General features: G+C 47.2%; 2 protein-coding genes across 3 annotated transcripts in view; one reads left to right on the plus strand and one right to left on the minus strand.

Moving 5' to 3' along the window:
- VSIR (V-set immunoregulatory receptor) overlaps positions 1 to 18,239 on the minus strand; it is a 39,670-nt gene extending 21,431 nt beyond the window's left edge. The window contains exon 1 of the mRNA XM_036735222.1: positions 17,996 to 18,239. Within this exon, the coding sequence (XP_036591117.1) occupies positions 17,996 to 18,071 (76 nt within the window). The 5' untranslated portion in view covers positions 18,072 to 18,239. The remainder of the gene's footprint in view (positions 1 to 17,995) is intronic.
- CDH23 (cadherin related 23) overlaps positions 1 to 24,312 on the plus strand; it is a 552,108-nt gene that overhangs the window by 478,559 nt on the left and 49,237 nt on the right. The window lies entirely within an intron of this gene.

Consider the following 24,312-nt stretch of genomic DNA (forward strand, 5'->3'; position numbering starts at 1 on the left):
GGGCAAGACTCTCCTTATTCTCCAGGATACCCAGGCTTGACTCTTCCTTCAGCTAGTCATTTAGTCTGTCTCAACCTCATCTCCCCAATCTATGAAATGGGAAGAATAATCATATCAGCCCTCCCAATGCTATTGTGAGGCTGCCATTTTGTAAGCCTCAAAGTGCTCCAGTAATAACACATTAAATAACCCTTTAAGATTTCCAAAGTGCTTCCCTCCCAGCGCCCTTTGAGGGAGATGATTCAGACATTAGCATCCCTGTTTTACAGATGAGGAAACTGAGGCTAGGGAGTGAGAGCCACTTGCAGGGGACCCCACAGCCAGTTAGGTGTCAGGGCCAGGATTCAAAGTGGAGCTTCCTCACTCTAGATCTGGCTCACTGTCCAAAAGACATTGCTTCTTATGCCAAGAGAGGCAAGGACAGGTGGATGGAGCTGGAGGGCCTCTGGACAAGGTCTCCTTCAGATGGAGGTGGGAGGGGGCCACCATGGGCAGGGCTGGTAGGGGAAGCCTGTCTTGATGCTTCCCACCTGCCCTTTCTGTCCCCTGCCAGGGCTCAGTGCCTATGTTTGGCCCTCAGGTAGCAGAGTCCCCACTAGACAGAATTAACCCTCTGCCCAACCATGTCAAAATGCTTGCTCCCTCCAAGACCCTGCCTCCAGCTACCTCTGGAACCCAGAGGTCTCCAACCTGTAGGTTAGGCTCTACTAAGAAATCTGACTCCTTTACCTAGAAGATCTCTAAGGCAGCTGCCACTTCCCTGGGCCTCTTCTCTGTGGCTTGCTGAGATTCCAGGAGGGCCCACTATGAAGACAGCCCTGGGCAAGGCACTATTTGGGCAAAACTGCCCGTCATCCACCAGAAGAGCCAGTCTTGGTTCTTCCCCCCATTAGCTTCCACCCTGAGCTAACTGTTGAGTGGGAGAGGGAAGGAATGAACCTCAATAGTAAGGTTCTCTCTCCTGTCTCACTGAGCATTTGAGGCAGTGCCTCACCATCCCCTCCATGTGCCCCTCACTCTTTGATCTCAAGGCTCTGAACAGTCAAAAGCAACTTATTTAGTTAAATTACATGAAGTAAAAATAGTTTAGGAGCCTGAAGGGACTTTGGAGATGATCTTCTCCAACTCACCCCTCCCCCATGTTATACAGGAAGCCCAGGCAAGTTCAGCAGTTTACCTGAGGTCTCAGAAGCAAGATAATGGTGGAGCTGGGATGGAATCCAGGATCCTCCCCTTCCTAGCTCCCTACACCACACACATCTCTACCTAATAGCTTACATTTGCACAGTAATCGCTTACAACCTAATTCATACTTTCAGGTTTGCACCCTGAGTTCACAATCCTTGTGACAAGCTTGTACTGGCAGGTGGTGTGAGTATTATTAGCCCCATGTTACAGAGGCAGAAACTGAGACTCCAGCTGATGATGAAGATGATGATGATGATAGCTAGCATTTTTATAGCATCTACTATGTGCCAGACACTGTGTTAAGCCCTTTACAACAACTGTAGAAGATAGGTTTTATGATTATCCCCACTTAACAGTTTTGGAAACTGAGGTAAACAGAGGTGAAGTTAAATTGCTCCAGGAAGGGCATCTAGTCCAAGTCTTTTTACAGATGAATAAACCAAGGTGCAGAGGATGAAATTGCTTCCTTTAGCCCTAAGGAGATGTTCCAGAGACAAATGCATTTGTAACTGAATGAAGAGACCTTATGTTGTCTGGACAGAGTAATGTATTAGAGGGTATTTTCATCTGATTGACTCATTAGCACCTACTGTGACTGAACAAAAGATAAGTACCTGAAGGAATAGAGATACAGGACTAAATTTTGGTGAAGGGATGGGGAGAAGAAAGTCCGGAGATCATCGAAGTTCTAGAGGGGTCAGAGGAAGGGATGGACCCAAGTAGTTGGGGGAATAGCCTAAGGACACTGTGTACCTGAGGGAGGGGGGCCCTATAGGCCCACCTGAACTCTATGAAGGTCCCAGGCAGGATCAGCTCTTGTACCGCTATCCAGACCCCATCTTCACTACTTTTAAGGGGTGAGTCACATCTTCACAACCTTCAGGTTTGCCACAAGCCAGCCCTGCCGCCTCCCTGAGCCTAATGATGCCCCAAGGGTGCTCTTGTGGTCAGTGGAACAACCAGAGCTAGAGACTTCAGTCAGGGATCCCTGCTCAAAGGGGCTGGAAAAGAGTTTAGATGGTGGAAGGGGCACAGAGAAGGGCAGGGTGCAGGACTTCAGGCTAAGTGGGCTGGGGATTGGAAGAAACGGCAAGACAAAGAAAGGGCCCCAGATCAGTAAGCGATAATAGCTGGGCGAGAGGGATGAATTCTGGAGATAACCCTTTCCCAGGCCTCTTCCAGCTCTAGACCTTGAGACTAAGACAAAAGAAATCAATTCAGCTGCCTGTCCCACCCAACTTTTGGACTGGTGCCTGGGTTTTTCCCTTTCCTCCTCTTCTTCCTCTTCCTTCTCCTCCCCCAAAGTTCCAGAGAGAACTCAGCCCAGGCAATATTTCTCACCAATGTTGTCTCCTCCCATCAGACTGTAAGCTCCTTGAAGGCAAGGACTATGTTTGATTTTGTTTTGTTTTTTTATCTTTCTTTGTACCCTCAGCACTTAGCACAGAGCCTGGCACCTAGTGGACACTTAATAAGTACTTACTGACTGACCAATTGATATCAGGAGAGGCTGGGGTGGCTGGGACAGCCACAGCAAGTTCAGAAAGAAGTAAGGAACAAGAGCTGACATTTAGAGGGTGGGGTGGCGAGAGAAAGGGGTAAAGTAGGCAGAAAGATTGGAATGAAGGTGTGGACATGGGTCCGATTAAGGTGGTTGGAATGGAGTTATGGACAGGGAACAAACAGGCCAGGGTCAAGGTATGGACATGTAGAGAGTGTTGGGTTGGAGAGATAGATAGGGAAGTGCCAGAAATGTGGGATCGGGTCAATATAGAAGTTGGGAGGAATGAAGGTAGAAACAGAGATAAGGTGACTGGAATGAAGGTGTGGACATGGGTCAGATTAGGTGGAGTGGAGCTATGGACAGAGGGCAAATAGGTCTGGTTCAAGGTATGGACAGGTAGAGAGTGTTGAGTTGGAGAGATAGATAGGGAAGGGCCAGAAATGTGGGATTGGGTTAACATAGAAGTTGGGAGGAATGAAGGTAGAAACAGAGATAAAGTGACTGGAATGAAGGTGTGGACATGGGTCAGATTAGGTGGAGTGGAGCTATGGACAGAGGGCAAATAGGTCTGGGTCAAGGTATGGACAAGGGACAGATGGAGAGTGTTGGGATGGAAAAATGATAGGGACAGAGAGATGGAGACGTGGAAGAGGATTGGGAGGGGTTGTGTGTTGGGAAACTGGGCCTGCAGCAGGGGCGACTCAGGCCTAGGTGACCCCAGAGTTTTATCAGTTCCCTCCAGGTGTCCTCACTGATTCCAGGATGACAATACACCTGAAATCAACTGGGTATATAGGCTTTCTGCCTTTAGCGGGGAGCAATGAAAGGGACCTGCCCTGTTTATGGCATTCAAGGCTCAGCAGCCTAATCCCCTGCCTAGTAACAAAGGGATTTTGCCAGCCTGACCAAAGATAATCTAGGGACAAATTTGGAAGAAGAGGCCTATATAATTCAGAACAGCAGATAACACAGAAAAGCTTTTGGAACATAGAGACCGACATTCGCATAGACATACATTCTCATCATCATCTTTACGACTTTGCCATCCTCTCCTGGTGGCATCCTGAGTTCACACCTGCCAGCGCAGCTGTACCCCGCAGAATCCCTTCACCCATAGCTAACCAAGCTGCCAAAGAGTGGTTATCAGGAACAATCTTCAAATTCCGGTAATCGAGAGTTGGCTCCAGTAGGAATGAAAAGAACTATAGAGAGCATTGCCCCATGGGAGGTGGCCAGGGGATACTTCGAAGCCTGGGAACCAAAATCCCCCGCTGGGTAGGAATTTGGCAGATCCAGGAGGAAGCGATAAGGCCCAAGAACATAGGACTGAAGAAGAAAGGAATTGTACAACACTCATCTCACCCTCATTCCCTCCCCTACCCCCGGGCCTCCAGAAGACCTCTTCCTTTTTCAGAAAAGGAGAAGAAAACACAGGAATTCAAGTTTGTGGAGATGGGGGAGCAGGTCAGGGAAAGAGGAGCCAGGGACAGAGTACTGGGAGTGGGGATGGGTGGGGGGGTGAAGGAAAAGTAGGAAAAGCAAGGAGAATTATTTGAGATTTCAAGCTTATTGAGAAACAAGCTGGGGAGGAGGTAGGTGGAACATTCCCAGGAGCTGGCCTCTCCGGGGTGAAGCTCCCACCCTGCACCACTGCCAGGAAGACCGGTGGACTTCAGGGGTTGGCCCTGAGTTGGCAAAAACTATCCCTTTGGTTGGTTTGTCTCAATACATGATCATTTCAAGTTTGGGTCCAAGGACATGGAACAGTTTGGTCTTTGCTGGGTTTTCAAAAGGTTAGAAAATTAAAAAAAAAAAGTTAAAATCCAGATAGACAAATACACCTGCTTGAATACATGCACATATGCAGTACGTCAAAGAATTCTACTCAATTCAACAGAAAATTAAGGGCACGCTAAGTGCACAAAACAGCTCCTGCCCTCAAGAAGCTTCATTCTACCAGAAGAAGATAAGAACTAGAGAATGTTAGGAGAGAAGGGGCTTCAGAGGGAACCCCTCACTTGACAGAAGAGGAAACTGAGGCCCAGAGATGTCAAGTAAGCTGCCCAAGGGGCCACAGCCAGTGAGCCGCAAAGCCGGAATTCTAACCCAGGTCCTGACTCCAAGTCGGGGATCCTCACCGCTTCCCAACAGCTGCACTCTTATTTTAAACACGGAAATTATAGGAGGGCTGGGCCATGGGACCTAAGGCAAGGGAAGGAAAGTGACTGGTCCAGGATCACCCAGTCAGACAGACTCTGGTCTAGGATTCAAACCTGACTCTATAGCAAAAGCTCTTTTAAAGGCAACGAGGTGGTACTGCGGACAGAGAGCCGGACCTGGACTCAGGAAGAGCTGAGTTCCAATCCAGCCACACACATTTCGACTAACTCTGTTATTCCGGGAGTGTCACATAACCTCAGTTTCCTCAGCTGTCAGATGAGGATGACGAGTAGTAGTGCCCGCCTCTCAAGGTTGTTGTGAGGACGAGATGAGATAACACTTACAAAGCGCTTCGTGAACCTTGAAGCATCGCATAAATGTTAGCTATGTTACTCTTCCCTTCTCCCTGTACCAAGCTGAATCTTTTTTTATTGCACTACATTATGGAAGTGCTTGTTTCATTCCATAAATTAAAAATAATTCTTTTAAAAGACAGCATGGCATATAGTGGATAGAATGGATGGCCCAAGAGTCAGAAAGACTTGGGAGCAAGAATTGCCTCTCTCACTTACCAGCTGTGTGACCCTGGGCAAGTTACATAAGCTCTCTGGGCCTGTTTCTTCATCTGTAAAAATGAGAAAATCAGGCTAAATGATCTCTAAAAGTCCCTTCCGACTCTAATTCTGTATATAGACATATGCCTATATGTGTGTATACGTATACATGTATATATATATATATATCATATATGTATGCACATCTGTGCTTTTGTATATATATAATAGCATTGCTGGAAGTACCATTAGCTAGCTCGAGGATATGTTTTTCTATTGTTGGTAGCAGCAGGGTTTTAAGACAGGCCTGATTATTCCCTGTGCACCTGGGACATTGTTAAGGGTCATGGATAGAAGGGGAAGGGAAAGAAGGAACTCTGGCTCCAGAGTTTTGTGAGAAAGCACATCAGGGAATAAAATAGTCAATGTATCCACACATGTCCAGGCCCAAAGCCAAGCAGGCCAGCGTATCAGCCTGGGGAGGCAGCCACAGGCCAGCCAGCCAGTTGGCCCCACTCACTAATGTGAATCTTCAGAATGGGAAGGTAGCCCCACCCTCCCTCCCTCCTTCTGGGAAAGGAAAGTAGAATGGAATCCATGGGAAGTTGGAGCCTCCCTCCTCCCTCCTCAGCTTCCCCCACCTCCCCCAAAGCAGAGCCAGCTGGACAGAGTGACCTTCCATGGGCCCTGCGCTTTGTAAATCGCTGTTGGCACCTCAGCACTTAGCCATCTGGGGGGTACTGGATAATCTCAGGCTGCCTCCCACAAGCCTCCCAGCCCTGCTCATCTCATGCCCCAAAGATGATTTGGCTTTGCTTTCCAAGCCCTTGCCTCTTTCAGGGAAGGGTTGTGGCTAAGGAGAGGAGAGAGGGAAGGACCCAGAGGCTGGTAGCCCTGGGTAGCCCCTCCCTGACTCCCCAGAATTGCCCTATTTCTTTTGAAGAGAATAAAGACAAAGTTGTAACCTGCACCATGCTATGCAAAGATCAAATACTATGACTGCCAAGAGGCAGGGTGGAGATGTGACTAGAAATCAGGCCTTAGACCCCAGCCAGGAAGACGTGGTATCTCACCTCTGACACATACTCATTTCCCTGGGGAAGTCACTTAACAGCTCATTGGCCCATCTACCTCTGAGACAATGAGCTGCAGACGAGCAGGTGAGAATCTGTGTCGGTAGAGATTTTGCCTCTTTGGGATTTTCCTATTCTGATGAAATCATAAGTCTAGTGCAGGGGTGGAGAACCTGTGGCCTCGAGGCCACATGTGGCTCTCTAGGTCCTCAAGTGTGGCCCTTTGACTGAATTCAGTCATGATTTGTCAATCTGAGTCAATTTGACTTAGTCAAAAGGCCACACTTGAGGACCTAGAGAGCCACTTGTGGCCTCAAGGCCATAGGTTCCCCACCCCTGGTCTAGTAAAAATTTTTAATGACTCTTACACTATCCCTCCAATCCCCTCCCCCAAGGGATCTCAGAGGCCATCTAATCCAGCCACCTCTTTTGACAGTTAAAGAAACTGAGACCTTGAGAAGTTAAGATTGCCATGTTCTGAAATGCCCCAAGTGCTTGGATAGAGCCTGGAGTGACCCTATACCAAGGTTTTGTTGTTGTTGAGTCATTTTTCAGTCTTATCCAACTCTCCATGACCCCGTTTGGGGTTTTCTTGGCTAAGATACTGGAGTGGTTTGTCATTTCCTTCTCCAGCTCATTTTACAGATGAAGGAACTGAGGCAAACAAGATTAAGTGACTTTCCCAGGGTCACACAGCTGGTAAGTGTCTGGGGCCAGATGTGAACTCAGGAAGATGAGTCTTCCTGACTCCAGGCCCTTTGCTCCATCCACTGCACCACCTCGCTGCCCATAACAAGGCTAGGTAATGCCAAAAAGATTATCCCTCTGACCTAAATCCCTCGATCCATGCATCCTGCTATAGAGAAGGGGATCTACCTAACTCTCCCTCTCTTAGATGCTCAATTTTCTTATCTGTACAATAGGAAGGTAATTTGGGTTTTGACAGAGTCAAAGGGTGTGAGTTTGAATCTTCACCATTTGAAACCTGCCATTTCCTCATTGTGGGACATTGAACGAGTCATTCAACAGGTTAGAACAACTGAGAGACTCTGTTGTTGCTGAACATCTCTGGGGTAAGAGCAGGGACCAGAACCACCAACCGAACTGTCCACAGAGCCTCTCAGAACCCTGCTTGACTCCCCCCATCTTAAATCCACACTACTAGTAGCCCTCAATTCAGCTCAGGATGAATGTGGCAGGCCAGGCCCTGGGGCCCAGCTGGGTTTCTGGATGGTGGCCTCAGGGGGCCTAGATCTGAACCTTCCCTGGGGCCCAGCAACAGGAGCTCTGTGAGTGCCAAGGACAAAGGGAATCTCGGATGTGTTTATTGATACCTGCTCCAACAGGAAGGGCCCCATTCACATCAGGGGCCCTGAGGGAGACAGGGAAAGGGAAGCCTGAACTCTATTGAAGGAAGCGGCACTTCCAACACCTTGGAAAAGGGTCCGTGGGATTCTGGATTGCAGGGCCTCTCTATAAGAACCTCCACGGGGAAAGTCCCAGGGGCCTAGCCCCCTTTTTCAACTCCCCAGATCACTCCTCAGTTGCCAGACCCTGCCCTTGGATTGTCTTCCCGAAGCCCAGCCCAGGATAGCTCCAGGGTCCCCACCCCAATACATCAGGCACCAATAACTCATTATAGGAAGGGCAGATAGATGGATATGTGCCCAGGCCAGTGAGAACACAGGCAGCCACGGGCCCCTGACCCCTGAGGAAGAGCTCAGTTCCCACCTTTCTCTTCCCTTCCTCCCTCACCCCCTACTGTGGCCTGACCAAACCCTGGATGACTGGTTGGTCCTGGCAGCAGGGAGGGTCCTGCAGCCCAGCTCAGTGATTGTTTATTCATCCTCTTTACTTTGGATGGGATCTCTAGCAACTGGAAAACCCCAGGCCATGCAAAGCTCAGAAAAATACTCACAGGCCTACTCAGAAGGGAACCAGCTGAGATGGAAATTATAGGGTCCCCTTGCCAGCCCTGCTCCCTTAGGGAAATGTTTCCCTTCCTAGAGTGTAGAGACAAGAAAGAAGGCTGCCCAGGAAATCTATCTGGGGCCAGGAAAGGCATCAGGGACCCAGAGTATCCCAGAGTTGGAAGGATCCATGAGAGGTCATTTTATGCAGGCCCCTGCTTCTACATAGGACTGCCCTAATGCAATTATCTGACATTACAGTTCGACAGACAGGGCCATTACACCCCAAAATGGTGTGACTGAGTTTACTGACAAATAATACAAAGAGAAGACCAAATGGCCTTCTTTTCTCGCTTGCATTGTCACTTGCTAGAATGGAAAGACTTCTTGAGAGGTCTTCCAGTCCCCAGAACTCTAGGAGTCAGTATATATGTGGTTGTAGGAAGAACAGTCACTTCCTTCCTTGCCCCAGATACCCTTCAGAGCTCTGGGAGTTGGAAAGGGCCAGCAGGCACCCTGGTGGAGGCAGATGGACAGGAAGCCAATGACATGTGCCCCCTATTGCTGAGAAGGGTCCTTGGATTGGAAGCATCAACAGGGAGGAGACCAAGTCTAGTTGCCTCCCTTCACCCAACACCTTGAGCCAAGTAGGGGCTTAGTAATGCCTGAGAATGCGAAAGATAGGAAAAGCGATGGGACATGAGTGGTGATCATTGATGGTGATGGAGATATTGTGACAATGATGGTAATACTGACGGCTCAGTGCCTGGTGCATAGTTAACACTTTAAAAATCCATATTGATGCATTGATTGGGGGTGATATTGGCGCTTCTGATGGCAGCAAGAATCCCATTACCAACCCCTAGCCCTCCCCCTGGCCTTCTTTCTTACAGTGTTAGACTGCCATCAAATATTTTGTCCACCCAAAAGCCTAGACTGTCCTGCACCAACAGGACCCAAGGGGATCAGTCCCCTGAAAGGTGGCTCTTAACATCAGCTCTTACCATCTAGTTACAGCTCACCTGTGGGGAAGTATGATGCTATCAGAATTGCACCAAACTTAGAGGCAGAAGACATACGTTTTAGCTGTATGAATAGACTTCTAGCTCTCTGGACCCCAGTTTCCCTATCAGTAAAACAGGGATAATCAGATTATCCCTCCCCATCTCCAAAGATTGTTGGGAGACCCCAATGAGGGTATATTTAAAGGTCTTTGTAACTACACATCGTTATGTATCTGTAAACTGCAGTACTTCAAGGAGCCATGAGTTCATCATCATCTACATGTGAGTAGATAGGCTTGAAGAGCTGCTGTGCTCAAAAAACTCATCACATGTGGCCAACTTGGTGCTGATCCTCTGCCAACATTGCAAGACCCCAGTCTGTCACTAGGCGCTCAGTCCTTGAGAGCAAGGACTGTCTTTTGCCTTTCTTTGTATCTGCAGCTCTTAGTACAAAGCCTGACACATAGTAGAAATGTTCTAAGTGCCTACTGAATGACACTAACTTCAAGTTTTTCTAGCTGCTGGTAGAACCCATGGGCAGAGCTTTGGAGAACCCAGGAGCACTGCCACACCATCATAAGGCATCTTGGCAGGGACATACATAAGCTATAATAGCAAAGATGAGCCCCCAGTATTGGGGATCCAGACCTTTCGGCATCATCCCCTATTCCTCCAGAGGCTAGGAGTTTGGTCCAGGGAGAACTATCTCGTTAGCACTTTTCTAGCAGAGAAGATCCAACTCAGAAAACTGCCCAGATTCTTAACAGCTTAGAAGAGGAAAGTAAGAGCAGGTAACAGGATGAATACAAAAGTGGTGTGGGGTACTGTGTGTGAGAACTTCAAAGTCAGACATGGGCTGGGGCCAGCAAGGAGGGCCAATGCAACAGAAAGGGATTATTTTAAAAAGCTGTATTGGAGAAAAGAGGAGAATCTAAGAAAGGAGACAACTCATGCTTGGAATGGAAGAAACAATGCCAGAGGACACAAATTTGGATGAGGAAATATATATATATATATATATTTTCTTCAACATGATTGGCCTCCTTTGCAATTTTGTGTATTTTATTTGATTTACTTAAAAACATGATTGTGAGAAGGCATCCCATAGGCTCCATTTAACTGCTAGATGGCTCTTGGACACACACACACACACACACACACACACACACTCTCAAGAATCCCTGGTTTAAAACATTGAATCTAATAAGGTGCAATTTAATAAGGATAAATGTAAAATCTACATTTGGGTTCAAAAACTTCTACTTCGCAAGCACAAGATAAGAGAAGCATAGTTGGGTAGCAGTTTCCCTGAAAAAGATCAGGGGGTCTTAGTGGGACTGCAAGTTCAGAAAGTCCACAGCCAAGAAAACTTAGGTTACAGGAAGAGAGGTATAGTCTCCAAGAATAAGGAAGTAACCATGCTACCTCAGTCAGACAACAACTGGAGAATCTGGTTCAGTTCTGGCATCACAAATGAGGAAGGACAGTGGTAAACTAGAGACTGTCCAGAGGAAGGCAACCAGAAGAGTGAAAGACCTTGAGTACGTGCAATATAAAGGATTATATGAAGGAACTGGGAGTATTTAGATTAGGGAAGAGAAGGTGGGGGGGGGGGCAACAGTATGACTATCTTAAGGTACTTGAAAAGGTATCCTATGGAAAAGGAACTATATTTGTGGGGTTTGACCCAAGAGTTCAGAGCTAGAAATAGTGGGCAGAAGGTACAAAGGGGGCCAATTTAGGCTTAATGGGAGGAAAAACTTCCTCACAATGAAGATGGTGTAAAAAGCTAGCTCAGAAGGCGGTGGTTCTCTCCCTGGAGATGTGTAAACAAAGGCTGGGTGACCAACCACCTGCCTTCTATGTTGCAGTGGTGATCCTTTATCAGGTGTGAGCAGACTATGCTAGGTGGCCCTGAGGTCTCTTTGAAATCAGCAATTCTGGGATTACACCAAGAAAATATACTGCAAGCAGTCTAGGGCAGCGGGTGCCAATCCTTTTTGGTCCTGGACCTTTACCAGTGCACGAGCCAGCTGAAAGAGTTGATTGTTAAATTTTCAGTGTGAGCATTTACAGCTCAGAAATCGACAAATGCTACCAATCAGCATTTGATTTGTTGTTTTGTTGAGTGCCTACTACGTGCCAGGCATTGTGCTAAGCACTTTTTACAGATATAATCTCATTAGATCTTCATAACCCCCCTGGAAGGTAGGTGCTATTATTATCTTCATTTTACAAGTGAGGAAACTGAGGCAAAGATGGCCAGGGTCACACAGCCAGGAAGTATCTGAGGCTGGATTTGAACCTCTACTATGCCACAAGCTAACTCTGTGATTAAATTTAGAAATGTGTTGTGTGTTTTCAGACAGGTCATTGTTAAGCATTTATTAGCACACCTCTGGTTATGTTACTATACTAATAATTGTATACATCATGAAATACAAAAAAGGAGACATTTTAAAAGGATGAGAATAGTATGAAATAATATTTGGTCTTAGAGTCAATAGAAACCACTGAAGTTTATTGAGTAGGAGAGTAACATGGTCAGACTTTTTCTTAAGGAAAGTCCCATGTGGAAGCCATGGATAGATCTCTGTTAGACATTAGCCAAGTGGTGCCATTGGGCACAGAGCACTGGACCTGAGTTCAAGTCCAGCCTCAGATACTTCCTAATCTTGTGACCCAGGGCAAGTCACTTAACCTCCATCTGTCTCAATTTCTTCATCTGCAGAATGGGAATGATGGTAATAGCACCTACCTCCCAGGGTTGTTATGAGGAGCAAATGAGATAATACATGTAACACATATTTGTAAACATGAAAGAGAAACACAAATGTCACCTGACCTCAAGAAGAGATCTCTGACCTGTGGGACATGGGTTAGTACCTCTTGTCCTTGTGGTCCATTCTAGCCATCTGCGTAATTTGACCACGACTACATCAGAAGCTTGCACCACTGGCTTTCACAATCAGAGATGCTGAAGAGGAAAGACAGAGGGCTTCCCCTTTCCTCCAAAAAACAAATTAATGCAATCTCAGCCTACATGAAGAGAAGTATAGTCTAGGATGAGGTGGGAAATATTCCCACTGTGCTCTGCCCTGGTTGGGCTACGGCGGGGGATTGTGCTCAGACCTGGGCACTACATTTTAGGTAGAACATTGATAAGCTACAGAGAGCATCCAGAGAAGATAAGCTTGGGTGGTGAAGGATCCCTGAGGTCATCATTGTAAGAGGAGCCTTTAAAGAAACTTTGGGGTGTTTTGCCTTTAGAAGAGAAGGCTTGGGTGGAAAGGGAGGGAGTTGGATAGGGAACTCATGGTAGCCTTCTTCAAGTATTTGAAGGGCTGTTCCTTGGAAAAGGGCTTAGCTTTCCTCTGCTTGGCTCCAGAAGGCAGAACAATGAACAACTGGTGAAGGGTACAGAGGCAAAAATCTAGGCTTGATAGCAGGAAAATTGTCCTAACAATTAGAAGTAGATATACAGATTGCATGCTGTCTTGGGAAATGAGGAAGGGATATGGAGGGTGGAATTTAGAACTCAAAATCTTATAAAAGTGAATATTGAAAACTAAAAAGGGGGAGAGAAAGGGAGAGAGAGATGGATGATGGATGGATGGATGGATGGATGAATGAATGGATGGATGAACAGATGGGCAAATGGCTAGATAGATAGATAGATAAAAGGGGTAAAAGAAGTAGATATGGAAAGGGCTGCCTCAGGAGGTAATGAGTTCTTGGTCCCTAGAAGGCTTCAGGCAAAAGCTAGAGGACCATTTCTCAGGTAAGTCAGAGAAGGCTGTCAGCCTAGATAGTCTCTGAATTCCCTTCTCACTCCAAGATTCTGTGATTAGTCAATGAGCATTTACTAAGCACCTACTGCACACCCAATCAGGTGCCAATGTCATGGTTGCAAAGAAAGGCAAAAGAGAGTCTGTGTTCTCACGGAGCTTACGTAAGGAAAGTTGGCCACTTCAAATTAACAAATATATTTTTCCCTTCCTTGGACTTGTTCTTCCAGCTTTAGCTCTGTCTACAAAAAAATGGAGAAGAGGCCCTATTATTCTCCATTTCTCTGAATCAACCCCCTCTGCCCACCCATATTGGTCTGAGAAACAGCTTCGAGCATCATAAATAATAGATAATAGCTAGCATTTATATAGCACTTAATGGTTTGCAAAGTACTTTACAAATATTATCTCATTTCATATCACAATAACCCTGAGAAGTAGGTGCTATTTTTATCCCCATTTTATACAGGAAGAAATTGAGACTGAGAGAGGTTATTTTCTCATGGTCACATAGGAAATAAATGTCTGAGGCAGGATTTGAACTCAGGCCTTTCTGACTCCAGGTCCAGCCCTCTATCCATTGATATCCATTGATGTCCATTGAGCCACCTCCTTCATCTTTAGCTTTGGTATATCTTCCTCAGCCATACCCCATAGTGTGGTCACCCTCTTTCCAGCCTGGTTCTGCCATCTCAAATTTTTTTAATTTTCCGCAGTTACATGTAAAAATGAGTTTTAACATTCATTTTTAAAACTTTGAGCTCCAAATTCTCTCCCTTCCTTCCTCCCCACCCCACCCCCATTGAGAAGGCGAGTGGTTTGATATAGGTTACACAGTTCTGCCATCTCAGAGAATGCCCCAATTCCTTGACCAATCATCAGGGCCATCTGTATTCATCATGCACTAGACCCAGCCACTAGCTTCAATGTTCTTCACCTTGAGCTCATTGGCATTCAGAATGATGCCTGCCTTTGGCCGTTCTCAGCTAGGCCCTCCCTCAAGGCTGAGCCTTATCCCAGCACCTTTCAAGACCTGTGACCTGGTAAAAACTGCCCATCTCCTCCCCACAGCAATTGGTACCAGACCCCATGGATTATCTCCAGCAGAATGTAAGCTTCTTGAGGGGTGGGACTGTCTTCATTTCCATCTTTGTGTCCACCATAGTGTCCTGAATACAGTAGTTGCTTAATACATGCTTATTGAACTGAATTGTATTGAACCTATAACTTAAGAAAAAGCACTTAATGGTCCCCCATCCTATCTGCACAGTGCTGTATATTTTTCAGAGTATTTTCCTATCTCTTACTTCATTTAATAGTCATTATAGTTTGGCATATTAGCCCGTTTTATAGGTGAGAATATAGAGACTCAGGGAGATTTAGTTATTTTCCCAAGGACACACAATGAGTTAGCAGCAGAACTGGTAACAGGTCTCCCAACTGCCAGATCAGGGTCGCCTTCCTCAGACCCCAGCTCCTTAGGACCTTTGGACACTTAGCCATCCCCATAGACCCTCAGACAAAAGGAGGGTTTGGGTAACCCAGGAGGCCAAGGCTATTTAAGCTGAGACCATCAGAAACAAGAAGCCTCTCGAGGATCCTGGTGTTAGGACCTCTTGTAGGAGACTCTAACAGAGTGAAAATTCAGAGTTCTTGGCCCTGCTTTGGGGTGAGCCTCTGACTTAGGAACTATCCTAATTCTCCCTGCACACAACTGGGTTCAAAGGCTCATCCAAATCTTCTCAGCCCTACCTAGATCATGGAATCACAGGCTTTCAAATAAGAAAGGAATGGAGAAATCACCTAGTCAGTCCTTCCCATTCTACAGATGGGAAGAATGAGCCCAGAGGCAGGAAGTCACTAAGCAGGGTTACATGGGTAAGAAGGAGCTGAACCAGGATTCAGATCCAAGTCCTCTGACTCCAAATGCAGTCCTCCATGCTGTGAGTAAAAAGGCTATGGCCCTGAGCCTGGGCCCCGAATCTTAGAATTAGAAAAGAACTTAGTATCAAGCTAGTCTAGCCCTTACTGAATAGGACCCCACACCCTGCAGAGGAAAGTCTACATCTAAGGGAGCAAGGCAGCCCAGTCAACTTGCAGCTCTAATCGTCGCAAAGTCTTTCTTTACTGTGGTCCCCCTTCCATATGTCAGCCCTACAAATGCATCAAGAACCTGTGATTTTAGGAGAGTGAAGGGCCCCACCCCCACCACCATGACCACCAACACAGCTCAAACTCTGCTATGCATCCATAACTAGCCTCATTGGAGAGCTCTTAGGGACTAAAAACTCATTATACTGGGCCCATCGGGAACTCCCAAGGAGGAAGCTGCCTCCCTCCTGTTCTGCAGGACAGAACTTGACATCAGAGCTCCCTCCCCAACCCTAATGCTTTTGTCTTCTCCAGGCTAAGCATTCTTCAAGCTCATTTGCTTGGCTTTCTGTGCCTCAGTCTCCCCAACTGTAGAGTGAGAGCAAGGCAGCAAGGGATAAAGTGACCCAGCTTGGTGTCCTGGAATGACCTTAGGAAATAAGCACCTCATAGCATCATTTTAGGAAGAGAAGAAAAGGGTGATGATTACTGTTAGGTGGCACAGTGGTTAGAGTCCTGGGCTTGGAATCAGGAAGACACAAATTCAATTATCTGTGTGACAGTGAGGAAGATATTTAAACCTCTCTCAACCTCCATTTCCTCATCTTTAAAGTGGAGATAAGAGGAGCATCCTCCCAGGGTTGCTGTGAGGACCAAATGAGGTCATATTTGTAAAGTGCTTTGTGAACCTTAAAGTAACATTTTTATTATTTGAAAAGTGCATCAGAATAGGAATTTAGTTCAGTTCTTCTTCTTATGCATTACATGGTCTTTAGTCAAGTCCTTTAAACCCCATAAGCCTCAGTTTCCTCATCTGTAAAATGGGGGTAGTGAAACCTGAAGTGCCTACCTTACAGGATTGTTGGAAGATTCAAACGAATATCGAATGGGAAAGTGCTTTTGTAATTGTAAAGCACCCAAAAGTATAAAGTCTGTCTCTCTCTCTCTCTCTCTCTCTCTCTCTCTCTCTCTCTCTCTCTCTCTCTCTCTCTCTCTCTCTTCCCCTCCCCCTACTTCCCCTCTATTCTTTCCCCACCCTTCCCCCTCTCTTCCCCCTCTTTCTTCCTTCCTTCCTCTCTCTCTCTCCCTTTCTTCCTCCTTTTCTTTCTCTTCTCTCTCCCTCCCTCTCTCTCCCTCCTTTCTCTTTTTTCTCTTCTCCCCCTACCTTTCCCTTTTCCTCTCCTCTTTTCCCTCCCCCTGTTTTCCCTCTCCCTCTTCCCTTCCCTCCTTCTCTCTCCTTCTCCCTCCCTCCCATTCTTTCTCTTCTCTTTCCCTCCCTCTCTCTCTCTCCCTCCTTTCTCTTCTCTCCCTCTCTCCTCTTCTCTGTCTCTCTCTACCTTTCCTTTTTCCTCTCCTCTTTCCCCTCCTGCTCTCTCTTTCCCTCTCCCCTTCCCTTCTTCTCTCTCCTTCTCCCTCCCTCTCTTTCTTTCTCTTCTCCCTCCCTCCCTCTATCCCTGTCTTGTCTCTCTTCCTTTCCCTTTTCCTCTCCCCTTCCCCCTCCCCACTCTCTCCCAAACCTCCAGCACTCCCTAAAAACATTTTCTCAATTCATTTGGTATGGAGGCTCCTTGCCTTTTCCCTTTCCCCCTCTTTTCCTCAGCACTGTCCCACATTGGCTGTCACTTGGAGCAGGATCTCTCTTTCCCTCCCTCCTTGGGCTCTGAGTCGATGGGCTTCACCCTCTCCCTTTGCCAGTCTTACCCTTGCGCCTCTCCTTGCTCTCTGAGGCCTTAACACTCAGCTTATCAGAGGCCCCAGAGCCTGGGCCTCCTAAGGACAAAGATAAGAGGCTGCCTCCGGAGTGAAGTATGTGAGGCCAACCCTCCTCCCACCCCAGCCACATACAAAAGGCTTGGCATTGTAGAGACTGAGAGCTGGGCTAAGAAGAGCTTGGAGGGGTGGGCATTGCTTCTAGTGAAGCCCGTGGAGATCACTGGAGTCACATACATAGTCAGCTCTCTCCAGGGGTGTTGTCTCCCTGCCATCCCCTCCTAACTGTGAGTCACCAACCTCCCTTACAGCAGGGATAAAGTAGGCACAGCTTCCCAGGTTTCCTTCCCTATCCTCCCACACACAAGTAATGCTTGCAGACCAAACAGCCCTGGCAATGTACAGATGGACTGTATTTGGCCACTCCAAGATTGGCACCATACCCAACAATGACATTTCTCAAAATCAGACCAGCCCAGCAAGGGACCTCAGGGCAAGAAGACCCCTCCCTCCAGCTGCCCCCAGCAGAGTGGCTAGGAGCTTGCCGGTACCTCCCGACAGTCTAGGGACTCTGCCCACTTACAGCAAGGTTCACCACTGCAGACCGAAAAGGGGGTTAAACGTGTAAACCCCCTCCGTCCCAAACTGGCAATAACAAGGTTTCCCTTTAGGTTGTCAATGTCCTGTCCTTGGGTTACCAAAACAAAACAAAACCCCACACCCCACCCTACAAAGCCGAGATCCAGAGCTTCCTCCCTCCCGGCAAGACTCGGCTTGACAGCTGATCTCCCTTTACCGGCCCAGCGCTACTCCAGGCTCAGCCTTTCTCAGATTTCATTATTGGGCAAAAGATCCAGGAGAAGTGGGACTGAGACCCAGCTCCAGGGAAAGGATGACCCCAAGCCGCTCCTCTTCCTCCGGCCTCATCATTCACAGCTGTCCCCAGCTCTGAAGAGGAGCCCAGGGTGGGTTTCTCTTTCGTGATAGGGACAAGGAAAAGATCGGGAGCTTACCTCTGGAGGAAGCCAGGAAGAGAGCAAGGAGCAGGGGACCCCAGTGTCCAAGGGCAGCCCCTAGATGCAAATCCATCTTGGGGGACTTCAAAGTGAGTTTCCTTCTGGAGGGAGTGAGAAGGACTGGCCGGAGCCTCACGCACGGGACCCTGAGCCACAGCAGCCGAGAACTTAGCTGACAGCAGCTGGGACAGCTGTCCTGGCTTGCAGGAAACCTTTCTTAGTGGCTGCTCACTTACAACTCAGCCAGCCAGGGGAAGAGCGATAGAGAGGGACAGCACCCCCAGGAGGTGAGAGGGAAACCCAACCCTCGGTGCTGAGCTGCTTGCTGCTGCTGCTGCCGCCGCCGCCGCCGCCTCCGCAGCCGGGCTCAATCTGAAGCAGTCTTGTTGGTAGACCTGGGAGCCTACCAGAGGGGAGCACCAGGCACCTATTCACAAACACCCAAGTTCAGAGATAGGCCCACATTCCTACGCATATTTACACACTGCAGAACACCTCTCCCCACTCCTAGACACATCCAAACCCAGAGGCGTATTGTGCCTACTTGCGGTGTCTTCCTGATAGACTGTTAGCCCCCTGAAGGCAGGCACAGTCTCACTCTCGTAGTTGGATGACTTGTGCTTAAATGCTTGTGAAGCAATTGACCAGCATCTCTCCTGGCAAGATCTATTGAATACTATCACTCAGCGCTCGAGGCTACCAGACTGACTGGGAAGAGAAGAGACCAAACGTTGGATGAAGGGACGAGGTTTTGTCTCCTGAAGGTCACAGCTGTAATTAGGGTTTAGAGCTAGAAGGAATCTTAGGGGACGTCGAATGCAACCCCTTCATTTTACAGAGACCCGGAGAGGTTAAAGTCACTTGTCTAGTGTCACAGTTAACAGATAACAGTGGGAAAACTCAAACCGAGGTCTTCTGACTCCGAATTTAGCCATTAGGTAATACTCCTCTCCCTACAGGCCTGTGAGCTCCGTGGGGGCAGAGACTGTGTCTTATCTAAACTCCGTTCTCCCCAGCTCCTAGCCCAAGGGGCAGCACCCAGTAGGTGTTCTTTAAATACTGATTGATAGATCACAATGGGCAACTGCCTCTGACCTCCCCTTGGATGCACACCCAACCCTGGCATATCCACCTTGTACACGTTATGACTACACACCTAGCATCCTTTTCAGAATCATCCCGCCACTAGCCCCTCCTTCAGCAGCATCTTATTCCAGTCCTGTCTCACCAGAAATAACTTTAGTATTTGGCTTCTTTTTTTTTTCTATTTACAACTATGATTTTATCAGTATAGGTCAGGAACTCTTAATATGGAAACTCTCTCTCTCTCTCTCTCTCTCTCTCTCTCTCTCTCTCTCTCTCTCTCTGCCAGTGAAGATTTAAAATCACCAAGAGTTGTCAGAGCACAAAGAAGATAAATGGCTTACTCGGGGTCACAAAGTTCTTGAGTATCTAAGGCAGAACTTAGATTCAGGTCTTTCTGACTCTAAGGCCTTCTCTGTAACCACCAAGTAAGCCTACCCAGAGGTCCCCCTAATTCTCTAAAAGCCTGCTGGAAGGAGAGGATAAATAGGTTTATATGCGGCAGAGGGGATAGAGCACTGGGCCTGGAGTCTGGAAGACCTGAGTTGAAATCCAGCCTCGGACACTTACTAGCTGTATGACCCCAGGCAAGTCACTTAACCCTGTTTGCTCCATCTGTAAAATGGGTTAGGGAAGGAAATGGCAAACCACTCCAGTATCTTTGCCCAGAAAACCCCAAACAGAATCACAAAGAGCTGAACAAGGCTGAACAACAACAAGGTTTCAAGGAAATACGACAATTCTTTTTTCAACCATAAGAGTACAAATGTTTTAGGTTTTGTGGAGATTTACATTTCAGCCTTAATCTTCATGAAAATACAGGCTCATCTCAGAGGCTTGAAACAGTATTGCAAAACCTCGGCACGGTCTTAGCATCTTCAATCATCTCCTACTCACCGGGACCCTATTTGGGGTTTTCTTGGCAGAGATACCAGAGTGGTTTACCATTTCCTTCTCCAGCTCATTTCACAGATGAGGAAACTGAGGCAAACAAGGTTAAGTGACTTGCCCAGGGTCACACAGCTAGTAAGTGTCTGAGACTGGATTTGAACTCATGAAGATGAGTCTTCCTGACTCCAGGCCCAGCACTCTAGCCACTGCACCACCTAGCTAACACCAAGTAACAGACTCAAATTCTTTCAGCAGGGAGAAACAACTCTGATTTTTATTGAACAGACAAGAGTGTCCTAGTTACCCTAGAATGCTATGAGGTGACCATCTTCTTTGGTCTGGTCCCAGCTAGTTCCACCCCCTGGCAGCCAGCTTGTGGTCTACCTTGAACTTCTGTCTCTCTGCAACAGGCTATCCCAGGGTATCTCCCCCTACAAGGCCCAAGCTGAGACCTAAGACCCCTCTCCAAGGTCTCTCCCCCACCTGAATTCATCCTACAAAGTTGATTTGATGGCATCTTTCATGTTAACATGACAACCCTAGCGTCAGTGTTGCAATATTGCCAACCAGAGATCAGCCGGCCTCCTAGAGAATGGACAAAATGATTTTCAGTCACAGGATCCCCAGCATCATAGATTCAGGTCTGGAAGGGCCCTTACTGAATCCAACTTCTTCGCTTTGTGGATGAGGAGTCTCTGATTTGGCGGGAGACAGAGTCAGTCAGGCAATAGACATTGATTGAGCCCTTACTATGTGCCAGGCACTGTGCCAAGTGCTGGGGATACAAAAAAGAAAAAAAAACCCATTGTCCTTGGTATTGACAAAAGCAAGATTTGAACCCAGGTCAATGGTCTTTCCCTAACATGACAAGTTTTCTCTCCCAAAGCCATCATATAGTAAACTAGAGAAATAAACAAAGATATTTGCTATTCTGGAGAGGTTCAAAACAGTGAAAGTGCAAGTGTGACTTCTAAATTGAGTGAATGTAGACCGGATGCTCTAGAGGTGACCTTAGGTTGACCTCTTAAAATTGTTTTATTTGTAGATCCTGAATGAAGGCTGTGCACATTTACCCACAAGAAAAGGGCACTTTCATTCAGCTTTGTATTCCCCAAAGGAATTTGATTCATGCCCTCCAGCCTGATAGAATTTGCTATTTTATTTCAAGATCTGCCTAGTAAATTCTTCATTTGATCCAGAGCCAGGAAGCCAGGCAGCTCAAATTCTGCCTGTTCTGCAGGGATGACCCTGAGGCGAGTCAGACTTTTGTGTCTTTTGAGTCATCAGAAATAAAAATAAATTACTGTCCAGCGGAGTTGAGGATTAAACAGATTTCACATTTAAGTGTGGTTGCTGTTAGCCAGTTAAATCAGATCTTCCCATTTTCTGACCATTCTAGAGGGAAGAAAAGAGGGAGGGAACAAAGACTTATTAAGCACCTACTGTGTACCAAGCACTGCACTAAGTGCTCCACAAGTATTATGAATGGGAATCTCCTTGTTGACCTTCAAGGTTGAATTCAGGGATATATGGTTCTTTTAACAGATGAATGTTTGCTTGGTTTGACAGTGTGGGGCTCATTGTGGAACTGGAGGAGAGTTTTACCTAAAAGTGTAATAAGATAACATTGTCTAGGATTGATATGGGGGCTCAGAGGTAATGCATATATCCTATAACATAGTTAGCTTATCGGAGTTTTGCTAACTCTAGTTATACCCTGGGGGATTCCATTTAAGCTGTGGCGTTTCTGAATCTGTACTAATGAGAGGTAGTGGAACCTGAAGAGGCACCACCTAGATTCAGATTTCACCTGTAACTTACTACCTGTGTGACCTTGAGCAAGACACTTAACCTGGCCTTCAGTTTCCTCATATGTATAGTGAGGGGGGTTGTACTCAGTGGCCTCTAAGGGCCCTTCAGGCCCCACATCTTCCTAGAAACATGGGTCTCCTACATTAGAGTATATAGCACACTGAAAGATAGTTAGACTTGGAGCCAGGAAAAAAATTTAAGTGCTCTGAAGTGCCCATTTTACAGAGACTGAGGCTCAATGGGGTTCGGTAACAGATGGGTCAGAACTGGAGTTCAGTCTCGAACTCAGATCTTCAGACTAATAACCCCTTTTACTGTATTGTGTACCCCTCATGTAAAGGCTCACTGCACTCACTGCTTCCTTTCCTAAATGCCTTTAATAATAGTAATTCTTATTCTCTCACTATAAAAAGAAAGTTCACTTAGGGGTTCCCAGTGGATAGACTGGGAAAGGTGGAAAAGGGGTGTTGTTATCTTAGAAATCCTATGCACTAATGAATCCTTGGCGGGACAGAGACCAGTTCTCAAGTTACTGGGGTTTGCCTTCTCTCCTATAACCAACTTTTACCATCCTGTCCCCCAAAACTGCTGAGGAAAGGTGGTCCCTTTTGTTTCCAATTCTGCCCAGTCCATGCCCGGCCTAGGCATACACACACACACACACACACACACACACACACACACACACACACACACAAAACTGAGACAGGTTGAATTTTTTTCAAAGGAGCATTGGTTCTAGGGGCAGAGAATCTAGTTTCAAATCATGCCTGATACTCCCTAGATGACCTTGGGTAAAGCCCTTGCCTCCCTAGGCCCCAGTTTGCATATCCATAAAGAGGGGGGTGAACTAGATAGTTTCTGAGATCACTTCCAGCCTTACATTTGCTCCTTTCAAGGTAAAAACGATATTTCTGGAATCTTGTGCTGAGATCACTTAATCTAGGTATAAAGGGCCAGCTCAGCCTCTTTCCGTCTTGCTAACAAGCCTCATCACCTGGTCCTACAGAGTAGCCAGCTTCCATGTTGCCTCTTCAGAAGCCCTGTCACATCCTACCCAGCTTTCTGTTCCTTCTTATCACCAGCCTGGCTTCCTTTCTGGCCCCTCTCTCTAAATCCCAAGAGGAGTTTTCCAGGTGCCCTTAGTCCTCTATATTAGGGGACTGTTCCCCAAGTTGGATGAGGCATGGCTTATCTCCCTACCAGCCCTGTGAGAGGAGTGTCCCACCAAAGCCCCCCACAGCACAGAATCCCCATAATCCCTATGCAATTCCCAGGGCCAGAAAAGGAAGGGGAATTTCCTCAGTTTCCCCCTCCTCCAGCCTTCTCCCCTGCTCCCTACAGTCTGTCCTTTTCCTCCTGGTTGGAGTTAATGGGGAAATAGATGGATCTGAGATCTGCCCTAAGGCTTGGTCCATGTTCCTTGAGGGGAACTACCCCCCTGACAGCTAAGTGGCATGGTAGATAAAGTATTGGACATGGAGTCAGCAAAGGCTTAAGTTCAAAACCTGCTTCAGATACTTGGTAGCAGTCTGACCTTGGGGAAGCTGCTTAACCTTTCTGGGCCTCAATCTGTAAAATGATGAAGTTGGATTCCATGGCTGCCAAAGTCCCTTCCAGATGGAAGTCTATGTTCCTATGCTCCTATGACTCTTTCCCTACAGGGAGGGAGCAGGGGTAGCCTCTGACACTGAATGAAGAGGGGCCTAGCCTGGCTGTGAGGATGTAGATCACAGCCCGTTAACAAGAGTCAGACCTGGTGGGATAGAGTCCATCAGCTCCTCAATCATCAACAAAGAATAAGGACCCATCTCCAGCTCCTCAGCCCCTCTTCTCACCAGGCTGGGAGTAACACTGGGGAGGACTTGGGGAGAAGGGACCTTGGGTTCTGTCTCACTTCTCACCATGAAAGCTCAGGCCTTGGGCAAGCCATGACATGGACAGTCAGGTCTGAGTAGGGGAGAGATGAGGCAGACACCAAGATGGAAGAAAGGTGGGAAGACCTTTCCCCATCACCACAGTGACCATAGAACCTTTGGAGATTGCATCATGGAGTCTAAAAACACAGGGGTGCTGGGAACTAGGGGTGGAGGCAGCGTTGCCCAACTTGTGGGGAACATACAGGAAATCTCAGTGCCACTTGCTCAATGCATGGGCATTTTGAAGAACTGGTAGAACATTGAAAGGTCCAGAGTGGGCAGTGAGGAAACATGGGCATGGCCAAAACTTTAGGGTACTCAGTCCTAGAGAAGGAGCTAGTTACCGCCTGGGTTACCTTGGCCAAATACTTTCACCTCTCTGGGACAGTTTTCTCATTTATAAAATGGGGGTGTGGGCTAGATGACCTCCAAGTTCCCTCCCAATTTTAAATCCAGAGTTGGGTCATGCTATGATTGCTCCACTTCTCAGCGTTAAGTGAGGGGCCATCTGGATCCTCTGACCAACTCTCAGACCCCAACTCCACACAAATGCAGGGATAACCCAGAGACAAGTCAGACTTTTGTGTCTTTTGATTCATCAGAAATAAA

Source organism: Trichosurus vulpecula, chromosome 8 (assembly GCF_011100635.1).
Source record: "Trichosurus vulpecula isolate mTriVul1 chromosome 8, mTriVul1.pri, whole genome shotgun sequence".
Taxonomy (NCBI): domain Eukaryota; kingdom Metazoa; phylum Chordata; class Mammalia; order Diprotodontia; family Phalangeridae; genus Trichosurus; species Trichosurus vulpecula.